Source organism: Nelumbo nucifera, chromosome 2 (assembly GCF_055504915.1).
Source record: "Nelumbo nucifera cultivar China Antique chromosome 2, China Antique-T2T, whole genome shotgun sequence".
NCBI classification, from domain to species: domain Eukaryota; kingdom Viridiplantae; phylum Streptophyta; class Magnoliopsida; order Proteales; family Nelumbonaceae; genus Nelumbo; species Nelumbo nucifera.
In genome coordinates this window covers 44,131,234-44,152,011 of record NC_142650.1, presented here as the reverse complement: position 1 = coordinate 44,152,011, position 20,778 = coordinate 44,131,234, and the positions used below count along the sequence as shown (strand labels likewise).

General features: G+C 40.4%; 1 protein-coding gene across 4 annotated transcripts in view; it reads right to left on the bottom strand.

Annotated features, from left to right (window-relative positions):
- LOC104588673 (importin subunit alpha-9) overlaps nucleotides 1–20,372 on the bottom strand; it is a 51,469-nt gene extending 31,097 nt beyond the window's left edge. For 2 of the 4 annotated variants that reach the window (XR_016082627.1, XM_088898457.1), the window contains exons 1-6: nucleotides 20,223–20,372; nucleotides 20,024–20,130; nucleotides 19,334–19,553; nucleotides 17,132–17,285; nucleotides 16,711–16,813; nucleotides 5,876–6,060 (exon numbers count right to left, since the gene is read on the bottom strand). Coding sequence is in view for 3 of the 4 variants with exons in the window: in XM_088898457.1 (XP_088754583.1) it covers nucleotides 5,876–6,060; nucleotides 16,711–16,813; nucleotides 17,132–17,285; nucleotides 19,334–19,553; nucleotides 20,024–20,075 (714 nt within the window). In the remaining variant the exon portion in view is untranslated. Of the gene's footprint in view, nucleotides 1–5,875; nucleotides 6,061–16,710; nucleotides 16,814–17,131; nucleotides 17,286–19,333; nucleotides 19,554–19,756; nucleotides 19,873–20,023; nucleotides 20,131–20,222 lie in introns of those variants that run through there. The other 2 variants (XM_088898458.1, XM_088898459.1) reach the window with 2 other exon arrangements.
- Between the last annotated feature and the right edge of the window lie 406 nt (nucleotides 20,373–20,778).

Genomic DNA, 20,778 nt, shown 5'->3' with positions numbered 1-20,778 from the left:
TGACTTATTTTGTTGGCATACTGCACACTCGGTTATGAAGTTCTGGATGGAGGTACGTGCCTTTCCAATGGAATTGTGTGGCAATGTGTTTTTGTGTTCATAGGATGCCGGAGTGACCACCTGTGGGTGAGGCATGGAATAATTCAAGGAGCGTCCTGAGATGTGCAGAATCTACTGGGATTTCCAGCAGTCCTTTGAAGAAGAGTAGATCATCCGTGACAGTATACCCGGGGTGCTGTGATGGATTTGCCAATACTTGGGCCTTCAATTGCTGTAACTCCATATGGGAGTGGGCTTCTTTTCGAAGCTGATCCATGAGTGGAGATGTTGGGGAAGATACTAGTAGCTGAAATGATTGTGGGTGCCGTGAGAGGGTGTCAGCCACCCGGTTAGCAGCCCCCGCTTTGTACTCAATTGTGTAGTCGTACCCCAATAGTTTGGATATCCACCGTTGTTGTTCCGGTGATAGGACTGCTTGTTCTAACAAGAACTTCAAACTTTGATGGTCGGTCCAAATTATGAACCGTCTACTGAGCAAGTAGGATTGCCAACCCTGTACTGCTAAGACCACTGCTATTAATTCTCGTTCATAAATTGATTTGGCCCACCTTTGTGATGTCAAGGCCTTGATGAAAAAGGCTAGTGGTCGGCCTTCTTGCATGAGGACAGCCCCAACACCTTGACCGGAGGCATCACATTCAATGATGAAGTCTTTTGTGAAACCGGGCAGTGCTAATGTTGGAGGTGTCCAAACAGTATGTCTTAACTGCTCAAAAGCTTGTTGGGCCTGGGCTGACCAGTGAAAGCCATCTCGTTTCAGTAATTGGGTCAAACAGGCAGCTATTAGGCCGTAGTTTTTGATGAAGCAGGGATAATACCCTGTCAGGCCCAAGAAGGCCTTCAATTCTTTCACATTTTTGGGTTGCGGCCAGCCCAATATACTGGAGATTTTATCTGGGTCTGCTGCAATAGTTTTGTTTTCTACAACATATCCCAAGTAATATACTTGGTTTTGTCCAAAGGAGCACTTGGACTCTTTAGCAAACAACTGATGGGACTTAAGTGTTGCAAGGGTGACCTGTAGATGATTCAAATGTTCCTTCCAGTTGGGGCTATAGACCAATATGTCATCAAAGAAAACAAGAATGAACTTACGTAAATATGGCCGGAATATGTCGTTCATTAAGGCTTGAAATGTTGTTGGAGTGTTGGTCAACCCAAATGGCATGACCAAGAACTCGTAGTGGTCATCATGTGTCCTGAAAGCCGTTTTGTGAACATCCTCCCCAAGTACCCTTATCTGATGATACCCAACTCGTAAATCTAATTTTGAGAATATGGTGGCCCGACTATGTTCATCAAGCAATTCATCAATGACCGGTATTGGAAATCGGTCCTTAATGGTAATATTGTTAAGGGCCCTATAATCAATACAAAATCGCCACATCCCATCCTTCTTTTTGACTAATAATACCGGTGAGGGGAATGGGTTGTGGCTGGGTTGTATTATTCCTTTCTCAAGCATATCTTGAACTTGCTTCTCGATTTCAAATTGTTGAAAATAAGGGTATCGGTAAGGTCTTACATTGGTTGGGGCGGCTCCTGGCATGAGAGGAATGCGATGGTCATGCTCTCGGGGTGGTGGAAGCTTTTGGGGTTCTTTGAACACACTGCCATATTGCTGGAGGAGTTGTTGTAGGCGGCTTTGGTAGTCTCCAGGCCCATCTGAGTTGTTGTTAGCTAAGGATGGGCTGGTCCAATTTGAGTCTATGTGCATGAATATGGGCTGATCCGGATCTCCCATTTGCTTTGTTTGCAAGACTGATGGGCCTTGGACCCTTGTAGATGGACTGTAGAGTTCCCTGATGTGAAGTCCATGGTGAGACAAGCCTAGTCACAGATCACGGGGCCTAACTGTCTCAACCACTGAATGCCTAGCACCACGCCCACTCCACTGAGATAAAGGGGTTATAGGTCCACCGAAAACTGGTGACCCTGAACCTTTAGTGGTAAGCCCATGCATATACTATTGCAAGATAGGCTATTACCATTGGCCACATGTACCGTAAAAGCCATTGTTGGTTGAACTGGGAGCCCCATTTTATCCACCAAGACTTGAGTTATGAAGTTAAGGGAACTGCCACTGTCTATAAGGATTGGCACATGACGCCTTTGGATTAACCCGACTATTCTCATTGTTTGCGGGGACGCAAGTCCCATAAGGGCTTGTAGAGATATTTCAGGTGTCCCATTGGGTTGTAATTCCCATCCAAGGTCAGATTCCCCACAACCGGTGAACTCATCTTCCTCTTCGGTTTCCGTTTGAAGGAGAAATGCTTGTTGTTTCTTGCACCGATGGCCCGGCCCGAATTTCTCTTCATAGTTGTAGCAGAACCGATGGGACCCCATGGCCGATGCTGCCGTCCTGGGTCAGAATCCCCCTCCTTGTCCGGTGATGCCGTCCTGGTTATCGGACCCCATGGCCGATGTACCCTCCTTGCTCGAGTGAACTTGTCTTCATATAGTCTTGCTAGTGTTGCTGCATTTATGACCGAAGTAGGTTGCATCGCGTTTATTTCCAGCCATAGTTCTTCCTTCAAGCCGTCAACGAAGCTTCCAACTAGCGCCTTTTCCGTCCACCCTTGGACTCGCACGATCAGTTTTTCAAACTCCATCTGGTAATCTTTAACCGATCCCATCTGTCGCAGTTTTGCAAGATTCTCATCGTGATCTTCGAACCCCAAACGATCCAAAACAGATGGTCATGGCATCAGTTAAGTCTGCCCAAGATTGACGAGGGTGCCCCCGTCGGTACCATTGATACCATAGGATAGCTTCCCCCTCAAGATGCGCCGAAGCTAGAGCCACCTTGTCTTGCCCAGGTGTCTCATGGTAATCAAAATATCGCTCGGCTTTGAGAATCCAGGGAGTCGGGTCGCCGCCTAAGAAGATGGGGAAGTCAATTTTTGCTGCTCTCGTTGTCGTCGGCCCTGTTCTACAGTTGTTTTCATTGCTATGCTCCTCTTGGCTTCCTTTGTTGTTGTTCGTTGACATCTGCTCCAACCGATTGAGGAGAGCGGTGAAACCTTCCTTCATTTCCTTGAGGTCTGAGGACATTCGATGGATCTCTACTTCCATCTGATCTACCCAGGCATCTACTGACGTTGTCCTTGTGTTGGTCACGCTGGCTCTGATACCAACTTATTAGGAACCTGCCTAACTCAGGGCTCTTCGAGGGAGCCAACCTCCTAAATCCGATGGTAGGGAAGAGGGAGAAAGAGAGAGAGAGAGAGAGAGAGAGAGAGAGAAAGAGAAAGAAATAATGCCAAAAGATCCATGCCTTTATTTCCCCTGTGTCTGACTATTTATACTGTTTTACAAAGCTCCTTACATTCTTTAATTCCTTTATGTTAAAACTGCTGCAAGTGGACGGTTAGTTAGCTGAGCTGTTGTGCTGACGTGGCCTTCTCTTGTAGAGCTGACTAACTGTCTTCTGTTGCTCTGTTTCAGCGGTCTTAACATAACCCCTCCAATACCTGAGGGACCTGGGTTACCCATACTATTACCATCAAAGTTCAGCTTCTTCCAACTAACCATTGGGGGAGACCAGACCTCTAGAGGTTTTTGTTTCCTAGAGGAAGATCTCACAACTGCTCCCCAATTCCAGAAAATATCCTCCACTCCAAAGTCTGAAAAAAGTTTCAAGGTTCTTACCCAATGAGCAACTTTAAGAGTAATACAATCAGTTGGCACCTCCAAGCTTCTCTCCTTCTCCTTGAAGATTCATGCGTTTCTTTCTTCCCACACTGTCCAACAAACTGCTGCCCTTGAACAACTCCACAAAATCCTACCTCTTTTTTTGTGCTACTCAAAACAGAGGGGCTAAACAGTCCATCCAAACTGGCAGCTTATCCTTCTCTTATTCCTTCATTCAATGAATTGTACTTTGCTGGTGAAGCATTGTACTTTGAGGTTTTTGAAGGTGATGGCAAAAATCTTGAAGATAATTTTCATAGTGATGATGCTTACTATAGGGTAAAGGTTGAAGGTCAATTTGCAAAGGATGTGGTATCACAGAGGGAAGATATAGAGTGATAGAGTCAGCATTTGAGGTTAAAGAAAATATCATGTTTAGGAAAAGGGCATAGCTGGTAGGCTTTTGAGAAGGGGTTATTGAAAGATTTACCAAGAGATTGGCAGCATGGAAGAACTTCATTTCAATTGGCTGGAGATTAACTCTAATAAAACCCACCTTCTCAAACCTACCCATTTACTTCCTGTCACTGTTTAAGGAACCAGAGAAAGAAAAGGATTTTTTTTTAAAAGTAACAGGTAAATTTCATTAATAGAAAACCACCACACTGCTTACCAAAAGAAGCAGCAGGCCAAAAGATATAATGTAGCTCCCAAACGAATGGAGATCTAATACAAATTAAGGATACAAAATAAAAAACTGTTACAGATTACAGATTGCAACCCAGCCCTGGAAAACCCCACTTTAGATGTTCCCTTAATACCCCTGCTTTTTCCAAGGCATCTAGCATCATATTAGCACTTCTAGGTATCCAGTTGAATGAGGTATTCAAGGTAGCACCTAGAGATTGTGCCTGCCTTACCATTGATCTAACCCTCCAAGAAATTACATCTTGATTCACCAACCAACATATAAGAGTTTGACAGTGTCATAAGGTGTGGCTATAGGAGGAACTGTTCTAGAGGGGTTGGGAGGAGTCAGTTGTCTCTTGTTTGTTGATGGCAGTTCTGGTTTTCTAATCTGTGATTGGGGATGAATGTATTGTGTGTCTATTGTCAAGGGGTATTAGCTTTTGTTCTTTCTTCTCTCAGGTGATTTCTTATCACCTTACTCTTGTATGCTCATTTTTTTTTTCTTTTAATGAATTTTACCTTTACTATAAAAAATTAAATAAATAAAACCCCTGTGCCTAGCATTCCCCTAATGGTCTTTCCTGGGATTAGGTTTTCTATGAGGATTTGATAGATCATGAGAGCCATAATGCTTAATACCTTCTTAAAGACAGTTTTATCAGTGTCAACTAGTTGTTGACTGGTCGACTAACTAGTTAATTTAGGGCCAGATAGACTGCAACACTAACTAGTTGGCCAATACTCATGCTGCAGTACCTAGAAGGCAAGAACGGCTAAGCATCAACTAAATTGACTAGTCAATTAATGACTAGTAATCCTAGTTAACCACAAACTCATTTTAAAGCTTTATTTGTTTTTTTTTTGGATCAATAAAGCTTTATTTGTTTATTTGTGTCTCTAGTTACTTTAAATAAAATAGAATATGTTTGTTTTTTAATTTATTCATGCTATTGCTTCAAGTATTTGTGATAGAACTCGCAATTAACACTGAAACAAAATTTGAACCAAGATATAAAGAGCCGTTTGCCCAGTTTATTTCCAAGATACAAGGTTATGAACAGGGCCTAAAATTTACAGCTTGGCCTATCTTATTCCATTCTTCTTTTTCAGCCCAATCAGCAAATCACCTAGAGTTCTGATAGCCTTTGGGAAGTCCTTATTTGGATTAAAACCTGGAAGTCTTTTCTTCATAGATTCACAATGAAAACCTGTACAGATGACATTTTTAAAAAGTCGATTGCATCAAATAGCCAGACCTCTAAAATAAAACTATTAACAGGAGAACAGTTTTGTGCATGTTCTGATTCTTGGCTGTTATGAACTATGATATCGGATACAACAAGGACATAACAGACAAGATTATGCAAGGAATTTACACTAAAAAGCTGAGGTGGCCAATATTACATGACACCCATATAGAGATACATAGATATCATAGGTTATAAAAAACAAGGCTAACAATTGTTCCAACAGTTAGTAAGAAAATAACCTTGATTAGGTTTGACAAGGCCCAAGCAGCTGTTCTAACAGTTGAACCCTTATTTGGCAGCATCATTCTTGCGAGGGGTGGTAAAGCTCCTTGCGCCAACAAAATATTTCTTAGCTCCTCTCCTTCACCAGCAACATTTCCCAGTGCCCATGCACATTGTTCAGCAACAGGCATGGAGCTCTTCTCTACAAAATAGTGCAGTTTATAATCAGAGAAAAAGAAACAGATATTAGTAAATAATCTAGTTAATCTAAAGCAAAATCATTCTGGCAGATAAGGTATGAAAAGGGAATTAAATATATTTAATGATACAGGATTTCCTCCGAAGTCCTATGTCAATGGAATTCTAGAAAACAGTGGTGAAAGATTCTCAAAAAGTCAGGAGCCATTTGATAACAGATGAAGTAGCTGAACTGAAAAGTTTTGCCTTGTCTTTTAGTGAATAAGTTTTTAAGGAGGTTGTGGGCTCCTTAATGGCTGAAGCTGAAGTTCGGTAGATTACCATACTCTTGATTATTTTATTATTTAATACTATAATTCACTAAAAGATAAAGCAATGTTTTCAGTCAACTTCAGCTGTTATCAAACAGCCCCTTAGTGGCATGGAAAAGGAACTGTACCATGTTATTAGGGGAAAGGATCTATGAGATCATATCAACTTCCAAAGTTTCTCTAACCTACTAGTATACATTGTATATCAATGTACAAAGCCCCAGTCATAGCGATTTTTTTATAGATATGAGTAATTTTATTAATAAAAAACACAAAGGATACATATTACAAAATCCCCACAAAGAAGCGCGAGGTGCAGCCTCTAAACTATAACATAAAGCTTACGAATGAGCCCAAAAAAGTTGATTCCTATGCACCCCTTGTTTGGATAAAAAATCTGCCAACTCATTTGCCGATCTTCTTTCCCATTGAACTGTGACTGGATATATTTGATGTTAACCACCTGAACCTTCTCAAAGCCGCTCTATAGTACCACCAGGCTGCAATCTCCAGCTCCTTTAACCACCCAATAACCAGTTTAGAGTCACCTTCAATGATTAAGTGTTCCATTGCCAGCTCCTTCTCAATCTCTGCTCCTTTTAGAACGGCTTGGACTTCTGCATTAACTGAATCTCCCACACCAATAGGATCAGAATATAAAGCTATGATCCGGCCCTTAGCATTTCTGAAAACTCCCCCAATTCCAGACAGCCTTACGTTACCTAGTCTGCTGCCATCAAAATTTAATTTAATAACACCTTCTTCAGGAGGTTTCCACTCCACCAAAGGCTTAATTCTAACAGCAGAGCTTTTGGCAATTTGCTACCAATTCCTACATAGGTCATCAAAGAAGAAAGGCAAAAACAGTTCCAATGACTTTGCCCAACTTATGGCCCTATTTAATATACTTTCCCACAACCCAGTTTCATCCCTCTCCTTATCATTGAAAATTCTGGCATTCCTTTCCTCCTAAACAGTCCACACCATAACAGCTCTCGCACACTCCCACAGGACTCTACCTCTTTTCTTTGGCCACTTGAAAGTTGTGGGGTCAAAGAGGTTGCAAACCTACATTGGTTCTGTCCACCTACACCCAAAAAGATCAAAACGCTTTCCTAGAGGCCAACAAAAAGCCCCAGTTGTAGAGATTATAAGGGTTTTTTTAATAGGAACTTGAATACACTATGAAATACCACCCTTTCAACTAGAAAACCATTGGCAATGAGAATGAGGATGGCAAGCTAGGTAAGGAATGATGAGGATAGAAACACTTACCTCCAAGCAAAGTTCTCGGGAAATTTCCTAAGGAATAAAACTACCTGCAGCATCAGGTTATCGATGGCAAGTATGGCCTTCAAAACAATGGTTAGGATGGGTAGCATTGGGTATAATGCCACTTTTATCTATGCTTAGAAATCCATTTCTTTTTTTTATAGATAACAGGAAGTATTTCATTAAAATAAACAAGAACATACAGTGAATTACAACCGGGTTATGAGTACCCCTATGGCTGTACAAGGGTAGTATAGTCCTTTTATGTTTAGTTATATATGTATTGTTCAGCTGATGTGGCTCTCACTTAAGTGAGGGCACAATGGTAATTCTTGTATACCTTAGAAGAGTATAAATAAAAGAAGGGCCGACTAGAGGGATTTGAATTTTTCCCTCTAATTCGGCTTTGACCTTTTCTCCTTCTTCTTCTTCTTCTCTCTCTTCTCCTTCTCTTTCTTCTGATCTGAACTTATATGAACATCTTGTCTGAGTTTTATCATGGTATTAAAGCCATGATAATCAGTTCAGATCAGTTGTCTCCTTTTCTCTCTGTTCTGCACATTCCTTTCTAGGGTTTTGCAGAATTCTCATTGATACCTAGAGAGTTTTCCAGAAAGAAAGAAAAGGACTGGTCTTTTTCTCCTTTTGGGGGTTTCCATGCCTCCAATGAGTGCAGTCGTGGTTTTGTGTGGTTGGTAGAAAACCCTCTACTCGCAATTCGAAGAGGGATGGTTTTGTGATGGTGACAGTGCAGACTTGGTACCCTCTACTCGACAGGTACATGATCTTCGAACTAAGTTGTGGTATGTAGCAAGTTTTTTTTATATGCTGCAGAACTGAATATCCTATTCGTGAAGTGTGTTGTGAGGGTTTCTAGTGTTGACAGTAGACGGCAACAGTAGTGTCGTTGCTAAAAGTGGTGAACAGTTGAGAATATTGTTGCTGAAACAGTGGTGAATAGTTGTGAGTGTTGTTGCTGAAACCTGGTACTAGGAACCCTAGTGGTGCTCAGTCATTCGTGTGGAGTGTGGTGAATTATTAGGGCAGTAGAGTAACAATTTAGTGGTACAGCTTCCCATTGTTTTCTTGTGCAGTCATGGGAGACAGCAGTGAATACAAATCAAGTGTGATGGTGCCTTTTGATTATCTGAATGTGCAAATGACCTCTATAAAACTGAATGGTGAGAATTATGTCCCTTGAGCTAAGTCTGTTGAAGTTTTCCTGAAAGCCAAAAAGAAAGTGAAACATGTGAGGGAAGATAAACCCCCAATTGATTATCCAGGATATGATGAATGGGAGCAGGAGGATGCTCAAATTATGACTTGGCTATGGAACAGTATGGAGTCCAAAATTAGCGTGAACTTCATATTTTTAGATACAGCCAAGGAAGTCTGGGATCATGCAAGGAAACTATATTTTGGACAAGATAACACTACTAGGGTTTACCAATTGTACCAAGAGTACTTCAATCTGAAACAAGGGAATCCGAGTCTTGAGGACTATTATGCTAGTATGAGAAATTTACGAAATGAGTTGAATGTTTATCATCCTCTTACACCTGATGTCAAAATTCAGCAACAACAGAGAGAGCAGTTAGATGTGACCAGATTTTTAGTAAGGCTGAAGTCTGAGTATGAACCCGTAAGGGCACAAATACTAGGTGGATCTTCTCTTCCCTCTCTTGAGGAAGTGTTTGCTCGTCTTCGGAGGATTTCAGTTGGACCCACAGAGACTTCCACTATGTCAGATAGGTCTGCATTTGCAGTTACGAGAGGGGGAGGTCATGGTGGTAGAGGAGGTCAGCATGGTTGTGGTAGTGGTGGTGGCATGTATAATTGTGGTGGTGGTCGTGTTGGAGGACGAGACTCAGGGGGAGCCCGTGGTAGGGGATGTGGTAATACTCAGAGAAGGTATACTCATTGTGGTATGGAGGGACATACTATCAACTTTTGCTATGATCTACATGGCCCACCTTCAACTTGGGCAAATCATGCATCTGTAAATGGTGGTAGCTCAAGACAAGAATCTCAAGTTACTGATCAGATCCCCACTACATCTACAGATACTTCCAGAAAGGAGATGGCGAGTGTTTCACGGGATGAGTATGAGCAGTTCATTTAGGGTACATCTCGATAGAACACGGCTACCCTTGCACACACAGACAGCTTGTCTAGCATCCACACCTTCCCGTTGGATTATAGATTCTGGAGCTTCCGATCATATGACTAGAACTCCATGTGTGTTTTCATCCATTTCTCCGTCCTCGACTTCCCAATTTGTTACTCTTGCCAATGGCTCTACATCAACCATATGTGGTGTTGGTAATGTTGACACATACTCATTACCTCTCTCAATTTTATATGTTCCCAAGTTTCCCTTTAACCCGATGTCTGTTAGTAAATTGACCAAGTCTCTTAATTGCTCAATAAATTTTTACCCTTCCTCTTGTGTGTTTCAGGATCTCAAGACGTGGATGAAGATTGGTGGAGAGCACGAAGTTGGTGGACTGTATTATCTTGATGGAGGTGGTTCGGCAACAACTCTTCATTCATCTCTCTCCCCTCATCAGTGTCATTGTAGACTTGGTCATCCATCTCTTAGAGCTCTTCAGTTACTTATTCCATCGTTGAGTTGTCTTTCTAATTTAAATTGTGAGTTGTGTCAGTTTGGGAAACATCATCGTGTCTCCTTTAGTCCTAGAGTTGATAGTCGTATATCGAGTCCTTTTTCTTTAGTCCATTCGGACATCTAGGGTCCAAACAGAGTAGTGTCTTATAATGGTTACAAGTACTTTGTAATTTTTGTTGATGATTACTCAAGGATGACATGGCTTTACCTTATGAAATATAATAGTGAATTGTTTTCTATCTTTCAGAAATTTTATGCTGAAATTCGCAATCAATTTGGTGTACATATTAAAATTCTTCATTCTGATAATGACCGCGAGTATTTTTCCACACCCTTTCAATAATATTTGGAACAACATGGCATTATCCATCAAACCTCATGTACCTACACTCCTCAACAAAATGGGGGGGGGGGGGGGGGGGGGGGGGGGGGGGGGCTGAAAGAAAGAATCGTCACCTTTTGGAAACTACTTGGTCCCTCTTACATCAGATGAATGTCCCCAAACCCTTTTGCAGTGATGTTGTACTTACATCCTACTTTCTTATTAACCGCATGCCCATGTTTATCCTTGAAGGTCAGTCCCCTTTCTCTGTTATGTTTCCTACGTTGTCTCCTTTTCCCCTTACTCCCAGAGTTTTTGGATGCGTGTGTTTCGTTCATAATCTTGGGCCTGGAATGGACAAGTTAGATGCTAGATCCACTAATTGTGTCTTTCTTGGCTATTCCATGACTCAAAAAGGGTTTAAGTGTTATAATTCTCGTGCTTGGCATTCTTTTGTGTTATGATGTTACATTTTTTGAGTTTGTTCCTTTCTTCTCCAGGTCGGATACTTCTTCTCCTCCGTTGCCATCACCCCCTCTTCTAGTTCCTGTTGAGGATCCCATTCCTCTTGTTCCAGTTGTGACCCAGTCTTTGCCTCCAGCGCAGCTACCTGAGAGAGGACCACCTATCCAGCAAGTGTATACACATCGTCAAGCACCAGCTCCTCCCCCAGCTTCGTCACCATTGACAGATCCGGCAGTTGATCCCACCCCAGCCCCAACCCCAAGTTTTGACCTTGATCTTCCTATTGCTTTGCGGAAAGGTAAACGCAGTTGAACTCTCCACCCCATTTCCAATTATGTTTCTAAATCTCACCTTTCGGCTTCCCATCAACGGTTTGTTTCTATGCTATCCTCTGTCTCTATTCCCAAGGATGTCCAAGAAGCCCTCACTTCTCCAGGGTGGCGCCAAGCAATGGAAGAAGAGCTCTTAGCCCTGACTCGTACTCATACGTGGGACCTCACCATTCTTCCACCCGGTAAGCATGTTGTCGGCTCTATAAGTGGGTGTACACGGTTAAATACTTACCTGATGGGAGTGTTGAACGGTTGAAAGCACGGTTAGTTGCCAAAGGTTATTCACAGCAGTATGGTATTGATTACACAGACACCTTCTCTCCGATTGCCAAAATTGGGTCAGTTCGTGTTCTGATTTCTCTTGCTGCTATGTTTGATTGGCCCTTGTTTCAGCTTGACATCAAGAATGCTTTTTTACATGGTGATCTTCTTGAGGAGGTGTACATGGAGCAACCACCAGGGTTTGTTGCTCAGGGGGAGGGTGAGAAGGTGTGTAGACTTAAGAAGGCTATTTATAGACTTGAACAATCTCCCCGTGCATGGTTTGGGAGATTTAGTGAAGTGGTGAAGAAGTTTGGAATGAAACAGTGTCAGGTTGACTATTCCGTATTCAGCTATGAATCAAATGCCGGGAATATTCTCTTGGTGGTATATGTAGATGACATTGTTATCACAGGCGGTGACAGACCAAGAATTGACAGGTTGAAGACTTACTTGCATGATCACTTCCAGACAAAGAATCTTGGCAAATTAAGATACTTCCTAGGGATAGAGGTTGTGATGTCCAAGAATGGTATTAATCTGTGCCAGAGGAAATATGTTCTTGATCTACTAGAAGAAACAGGGTTGTTGGGTGCCAGACCAGCTGAAACACCTATGGAATTGAATGTTAAATTGGGTAATGATACAGGTGAGGAGTTTGAGGATCCGGGAAGGTACAGAAGGTTGGTGGGTAAGCTTAATTACCTAACCATCACTCGACCTAATATCTCATTTGCGGTCAGTGTAGTGAGTCACTTTATGCAGAACCCTTGAATCCCACACTAGGAGGCAGTCCTAAGGATTGTGAGGTATTTGAAGGGTGCTCTAGGTCGTGGTTTGTTGCATTGGAGTGGAGAAAGTCTTGAGATAGAGGGATACATGGATGCTGATTGGGTCGGGTCCATATCTAACAGAAGGTCCACTATAGGGTATTGCACTTTTCTTGGTGGGAACTTAGTGACATGGAAAAGTAAGAAGCAGACAGTGGTAGCAAGCAATGCAGAGGCTGAATATAGGGCTATGGCACACACAACATGCGAACTAGTGTGGTTGAAGCATCTACTAGAGGAGATGGGATACTCGATTGACACTCCTATGAAGTTATACTGTGATAATCAAGTTGCAGTTCATATCTCCTCTAATCCAGTGTTTCATGAAAGGATGAAGCACATAAAAGTGGATTGCCACTTTGTACGTGAGAAGGTGCTTAGTGGAGTGATAAGTATAGCATATGTGAATACAGGAAATCAATGGGCATATCTGTTTACCAAAGGGTTGAATCGGGGAAGAATGGACTACATATGTAGCAAGCTGGGACTATATGACATATACTTACCAGATTGAGGGGGAGTGTTAGAGCTGATTGTACAAGGGTAGTATAGTCCTTTTAAGTTTAGTTATATATGTATTGTTCAGCTGATGTGGCTCTCACTTGAGTGAGGGCACAATAGTAATTCTTGTATACCTTGAAAGAGTAAAAATAAAAGAAGGGACGACTAGAGGGATTTGAATTTTTCTCCCTAGTTCGGCTGTGACCTTTTCTCCTTCTTCTTCTCCTTCTTCTTCTTCTCTCTCTCTTCTCCTTCTCTTTCTTCCGATCTGAACTTATACGAACATCTAGTTTGAGTTTTATCACCTTAAAAATCAGATAAAAGAACTGAGCCCAAGACAATCACTCCCTAACCACCCCTTGCCCACAAGAGTAGGTGAAAACACTTGCTCCTTAAAACAACTGAGCCCAAAATAATTGCTCCCTTACAACCCCTTGCCTTGCTAGAGAATCTTCCATCCCATTAGCAGCCCATGGAACCCACTGAACAGTTACTGTTACACCTCTTAGATGTCGCTTGATCTTCTTTACCAAATCTCGGTCCAGGCTGCCTTCTTTTCATTTTTTTAACCTACTACTACTTGGGAATCTCCTTCTACTAACAGCTTTCTTAAATTAAGTTTTTCTGCTAATTGGACCCCATACAACACAGCAGACACTTAAGCTTTAGTTGAATCTCCTTGAGCGATAGGACCCGGGAATAAAGCTAAAATAGTTCCATCTTTATCCCTGAACACTCCTATTCCTGAAGGCCCTGGGTTACCTAAACAGCTCCCATCAAAATTGAGTTTTGTAAAGCTTTCCGATGGTAGCTCCTAAATCTGAACTATTCTAGTCTTTCTTGTAGATGAAAAGGCCACTTCTTTCCAATTCGGCAATTCCTTTTTTATATTATCAAAGGAGAATGGTGAGAACAAGTCCAAGGACCTAACCCAATGAATCACCCTTAGGATACAATCTAAGATTGCATCCAAATTTCTCTCCTCATCCTTGAAGAGTCTTGCATTTCTTTCTTTCCAAACAGTCCAAACAACATCAGCCCAAGTGCATGATGTACATCTCCACATGCAAACAGACTAGGTAAGCTTGTAGGTAGAGTCCACCTGCACTTGAAGAGGTCAAAGAACCACTCCAAAAGAGAGGTTACAAATGGACAAGGAATTAGAATGTGATAAGTAGTCTCACCATTTGCCTTACAAAGTGTACACCAGTTAGGGGATAAACAAACATTTTTCCTTCTCTTTCGAAGCATGCCCAAAGTGTTGATTTTTCCATGAAAGACCTCCCAACAAAAAGTCTCTGTTTTTAAGGGAACTGGTTTGCACCAAACCTCACTCACTAGAAAGGAAGACCCTAAAGGAGCTTGAGCACCAAACCTCACTCACATTCAGCCTCTCTTAAACCTCTTCTGAAACCCAAATTTCAACCCACTCCCTCAGAAACGGAGTAGAAAGAAGAAATAGGCTCATTTTTAAACAAAGACAATGAATAAGGAGAGGAGAAAGCATCTTTAAGAGTAGAATCACCCACCCAGAGGTCCTCCCAAAACCAAATTTTAGACCTTGAATCATGCCTGACTTGCTCGAGGGAGCAAGGAAGAACTGCATGAATAGCTTTCCAAGGAGAGGAAAAAGTAGCTTTGTTTAAGATTCCAGCATCCCAACCATTTTGCAACAATCCATGTAGGCTAGCTATTACCTTGTGCCATAGTTTCTCACTCTCCAAGGGGAATCTCGACAACCATTTCCTTAGCAATGCTTGATTCTTACATATCGCATTCCCCATCTCTAACCCACCTTCTTCCTTACGCCTGCTCACTATTTCCCACTTCGCCAGACAATCCTTCTTTTCCTCTCCAGGTTCCCAAAGAAAGTTCCTCATTACCTTTTCCAGCAAGTTAGTCACTTTTTGGGAATCTTAATGACAGAGCGGTAATACATCGAAAAATTCGCCAAGGTAGACTTGATCAAGGTTAATCTACCACCTAAAGAGATGTAATTCCATTTCCCAGTTACTAATCTTTTCTACAACCGGAGTCCAAAAATTCATACTCCTCACAGACTTTCCCCCAAAGGCAGACCTAGATACTTCAAAGGCCACTCACTAGTTTGACAACCTAAGGTCTCCACGATTGCTTCTACCTCCCCCTCAACTAAGTTTACCCCTTCTAAACAACTTTTTTGGAGGTTAATCTTCAAGCTAGAAATCTTTTTGAAGAAGTTTAGCAACAGCCTTAGCCTTCTTACCTATTGAAGATTGAACTCATCAGAAAGTATCATTGTATCATCTGCAAACTATAAATGAGTGACCACCACAACATTTCTTCCCATTCTCCACCCTCACCCTCTCAATAGACCTTCCCAATCAGCTTTGGAAATCAATCTACTAAGGATGGCTACTGGGTTCTCTACCTCGACCAGAATTCTTGCAATATCTAATTTCTCCCACATTCTGTTGCGGTCGTCAAACTTTAGGAATTTTCCCCAGGCTGCAGCCACTTCTTTTACTTGTTCCCCTTTTAAAACCTCCTCTGTGAATTCCTTCGAATGAAACACGAACAACCATAGGTCCACATTCAATTTCCTCACCTTTAACACCTTCTCTCTTCCCCATTCTAGTTTCGCGAAGGCCTTAAACTCCCTTGCATCCATCTCCTTCCCTACCACCCTTCCCACAAAGCTTGCATGCAAGACCTTCATCCACTCCTCCATCTTTCGTGTCTCCTGATGCCCCTCTTTGTTTTCCAGGTTTTCCCATGTTTCAGAAAACTTAGAATTTTCAAGGTGACAATGGTGACATGGTTCTAGTGTTCACCATGAAAAGAAGGGATTTCCTCCTTTCTAAACCAAATCATCTTATTCAAATGAACTTGTTTGTTCATTAGGGATACCCATGAGTTCCTACACATGAACTTGTTTTTATTGATGATCTTCTTAGCCTTGCCGTTTGTTCATTACTTTATCCGACAATTCCAATATAAACCACTAAGTGGTATGAGAAGCTATAGGGTACCCACTTGAAAATTATGATAGGCTCGGCGTTTTCTGCATCAATAAAGCAATAACCCAATGGAAGCGAGACCCCTGAAACCAACAAGAAAAGACAAAGGAGCTAAACCAGAACAGTAGGAATCCAATACATTTCTCTTCCCCCCACTCTAGTCCTAGCCAATCCAAACTCCAAAATAGTAGGAATCCACGTGAGCAAGCTTTTCAGTGGAAACCAAATATCTTGCCTCTCTGAGATGATGGAACAGTATGCAACAGACAGGAATTATGAAAATCCCCAAGCATCCAAACCAATGACTATCTACAAGTCTCTCGCAACCTCCACTCTTCAATAACCAAGGAATACAAGATTTTAAAATCATTGATAAGAACAAGAATCTCAAACAAATAATTGTCAATGAGGCCATGTCCAACAAGACCAGAATACACCATAATGATATTCCTGAATGATCACTGTATGCTCCTCCAAAACCAGATAGTTATGGGTTCCCAAAAGTGCAGCCATAACAAATGAAAGCTTTACCAGTTCATAGTCTGAATGTAAATGGGTAGTAGAAGATGGTTGAATTGCATCATTATTTACATTACACATATTCCTATTGCTATGAAATATTTGTGCTCAAAAGACTGTAGTCGAAATTATTTTTGAGTAATTTGGTAAAACCACAAAGATATCAAATTAACTATGTCATATAAAACAAGGAAATGCAAGAACAACACAGACCTCCAAGATGAGCAATTAGCAGTGGTAAAGCAGGCAACAAGGCCTTTGTTTGTTCTGGTTCTCCTGCTGCTATGTTTGTAAGGCACCAGGCTGCCTCAAGCAACTGTAATATGAGAAATATTAACAAAAGCATATATTAGGATATCTTCCCAGGCATCAATAACTTAAAACAGTATAGCAAAATAAAAGACCTAAATAGAGACAAGAAAACAGTAAGAAAAAAAAAAGGCAGAGTTGATATCCTAAAAAACAAAAGACCTAAATAGAGACATAAAGTAGGGTATTTTCAAAATTATTTGAAAAGTTCATTTCATAAAGAGGAAAAAAAGGACGGAGTTGACATCCTGTTGTTATGCAAGCATGACCTGTTCAAAAGCTAAGACACTAAATAATAGGCAATCTACAATACTAGTCACTGGACCTGTTCATCTGGTGGTCCAAATGAAAGGCACTGAACAAGAGCAGGTACTGCTCCAGCTTTAAGTGCTGCTTCAACAGGAGGCAATTCAGAATTTGATAACAAGCGTCTTAACTCCCGAAGGGCCTCCACTTTCTTCTGCATTGCACCTTTTCCCCTAATAATTCACAATGACAATGATGTGATCTGAAATCATTACTAAAGCTATGATGGCGGGGGGGATACATGGAAAGCATATACACAATGAATCATTATAACCTTCATCAAATTTTTTGATAGTAAATAGAAAATTTTGTTAAAAAGAAAAAATAAGTAAAAGAGAAATACCTTGTCAAGATTAACTAAATACCGTAACACTCATATGCTCTAGATACATACCATGACAATAGAAAAACTGAAACATGCTTATGACAAAGATCTATCAGTGTTGTAAGATTTTTGTTATTCAGGGGTCACCTTTTACTTTGGAAGGTGACAGTTGTTTCTTATGGTTTTATCTAATGAAAGTTACCGTTTCCTATAAAAAAAATGAATTGGCACACTGAATGGATGAGGAAAAACAATTAAACTGATAGATCTTTTTTTTTTTTTTTGAGAAAGGTAAAGTATAATGTATTGATATCAAAAAGTGTGTGGTCCTCTGTACAATGATAGCTTTCATCAAAGGGAACAAAAAGAATGAATCAGGATGTTTGTTTGAAATGTAACCCCATTCCTTCAAGTGTGAGAGGGTGCCTATGGAGTAGGAACTGATAGAAGGAAACTTCACAAGGGTTAAGCTGATTTCTATACTTCAAGATTTCCAGCCTGGTTTTGCCTTTTGCCTACGTCATTAGAAAGATTAGATCTTTTGCATCCAAACTGGATATCTCATTCGGTTGGATCCCAAGATCAGCCAATGCTTTAATCAATAGTCTTGCAAGAGGCAAAGTGTCAAAACATGGAGGTGTGATTGCAAGGCATTCCACTATCCTAAGGCATGAGGCATAAGCAGAAAGCACAAGGTGTAAGCCTCTTAAGCATAGTTTTTTAATTAATAAATAATTGAAAATAAGGTAAAATAAATAATATAAAGTAAACATCCCAGAAAAAAAGAAATTTTCATATTTGCAATTTCTAATAATAAAACCATCACATTTAAATATGGAATTGAATTTTCATTGCATGAAACCATCATCATCCACAATTATGTAAGTATCATCAGCCATCAATACTTCACTTACAAAGTTGATAATCAAAATTCTGGAATTAACAATTTACATAAATTGTACACCATTAACATAAACATGTATCATCTCATATTCAAATTAATGTGATGCATTAAAAGAAATAAAAGTAATGGTTTCCCCGCTTCAATTTCTAACATTTTATTGTAACATTACAAATTTACAACAAACAAATTTGAAGGGTTTTTGTCCTTTGAATTATGTTAATATTTGATGGGGAACACAATAAAATGCCCCACTTTTATATGTATTATTTTTATATTATAAAAAAAAAAAATAGATTGAAAGGTAAAAACATATGAGACATAAGCCTCCTGTATAAAGCACAGTAGAGGTGTGCATCTCATATGCCTCTATACTGGAGGCATATGCCTCTATTGTGCATTTCTGAGCATTTTCTTAATAGAGGCATATGCCTCCAGTGCCTTTTAAAACAGTGATTGTAATATGCCTTAGATTATGTTTGTCGGTCAGTGTACACTGTACAGAGCCATTTCTTCCCCACTATCCAGATTGAAATTAGGGGTGTACCTTACATTTTGTTTCACGTCTTAATAAATCTTCTTTGATCTAGATGCTGGTAAAAAGAAAGCAATATCAGTTTCACAGACCTAAGTCATCCAATATGTAGTTGGAGAAACCAATCCCAAAATACCCATTCTTCAAGTTTGGTTTCCCTCCCAATAGGATTATTTACAACCCTGCAGAGATAAAATTCATATTGTTTTTCTCCCAATAATATCCAGATTCCAAATTATCCTCCATTGTCACAAAAGTTAAGTTGTTGTGAGTTGTTAAAATACAACTGCCACTAAATAGCTATGACAGGCATTACAAAAAGGAACCCAGCCCAACTAAAGCCTAATCCCAACTAATTGTTGAAGCCAACTATTCATTACAAAATGACATTAATTAACAAAATGGGGAAGAATGGAGAAAATGTTGTTTGGTAGGTGAATGAAGGTGGGTAAGGAAATACTGGTATAAAATAGCAGATTTTAAATCTTCTACAGCACGAGAAGTTAAAGCATCCAAAGCTGCATCCTCTTCGCTAGTCACCATATCTTTAACCAAAGAAATGTCATTATCATCAACAACGCCATCTCTGCAAAGACGCTTGGCGCGTACTAATGCTCCTCTTCTTTCTTTGCCAACTGTAACCGCATACTGTCGTCTTCGATGCGCCGCTACATTTCCAACTGGAATGAAGGGGTACGTAGTTAGACTAGATTTCGCTTTTTAACTGAAACATAATAATAATTTCGACTTGTATGCTTAGGCAAAATGTTTTCTATTGAACATAGCAGTTCGATACATGGTTCCTTGATGAACTCAGTATCATTCATATAGCTTCTTCTTTCCATTAATAACTAAACCTTGAACTTCGACTCGAGAAACTTACAAAGAGTTATCATAAAACCGGGGGAAAAACTTCAAACTTCGAATTTCGGATTTTCTTTTCATTACTTTCGCGATCTTAAGATTCTAATCCATTCAAATCACAGTGAATTGGCTTGACTACAAATGTCATTATAACTACGATTAGCGTCTAAAAGAAACAATCACAGCGAGCGACTAAACTCAAAAAGTTAAAACCATTCCGGGGAGATAACGAGGCTTATATTCAAAAGAAACAGCAAATTGATCGAAAGAAGTCAAGTTTACATGCCTGAAGACTTGATAGGGTCTCTTCTATGCGAAGGCAAACTTTCATCCGCCATTTTCGATCACCAAAGATATCTCGGACTCTCTTTATGTGCTTCCGCGGTTTTCGATCTTAGGGAACAAACACAATGCAATGCTTAAGAATCAGAGAAACCTTGCTCTTAACCCAAAAACGAAAAAGAAACTTCTACGGATATTCTTACACTGTTTAAGATCCTCTTACAAGCGACAACCGATGTCTCTCGCCGACGGACGAAAACCCGCTGCTTTGATGTCTAACAAGTCAGGTAATAAAGGAGACTGATGTGCATAGGAGTATAGAAATAGAACTGAAAATACAAATAAATAAATATAAATAAATAAGGCACAAAATTTAGGGAAAAAGACGTAAAGGAGATTTTTCTCAAAATATCAGCTGGCGCCTGGCGGTTTAGGGAATTTTTTTTTTTTCGTTCCAAAACCAGTCTAATTTTTAATATTTTTAAGAAAGATAAGCTGCTTTTTATTTTTTTAATGAAAAAAAAATCCGGGGTTACCCCGGTCCGGATATTGCCTTCGTTCTATGTTATGCAATGTAAATGGATCCGGGGTTAATCCGGTAACCCGCCCCCTGGTTGTAGCTGAATACAGCTAAATGAGTTTTGCTATGCTTCTAATTCGGGTTTAAGCAGTTTTGAATATTAAATAGTGATGGTGTGCGATTTGGTGCTCCCTACTGGCTGATAGTATAGACGCTGAATTAAGTAGGTCGTCTTGTTG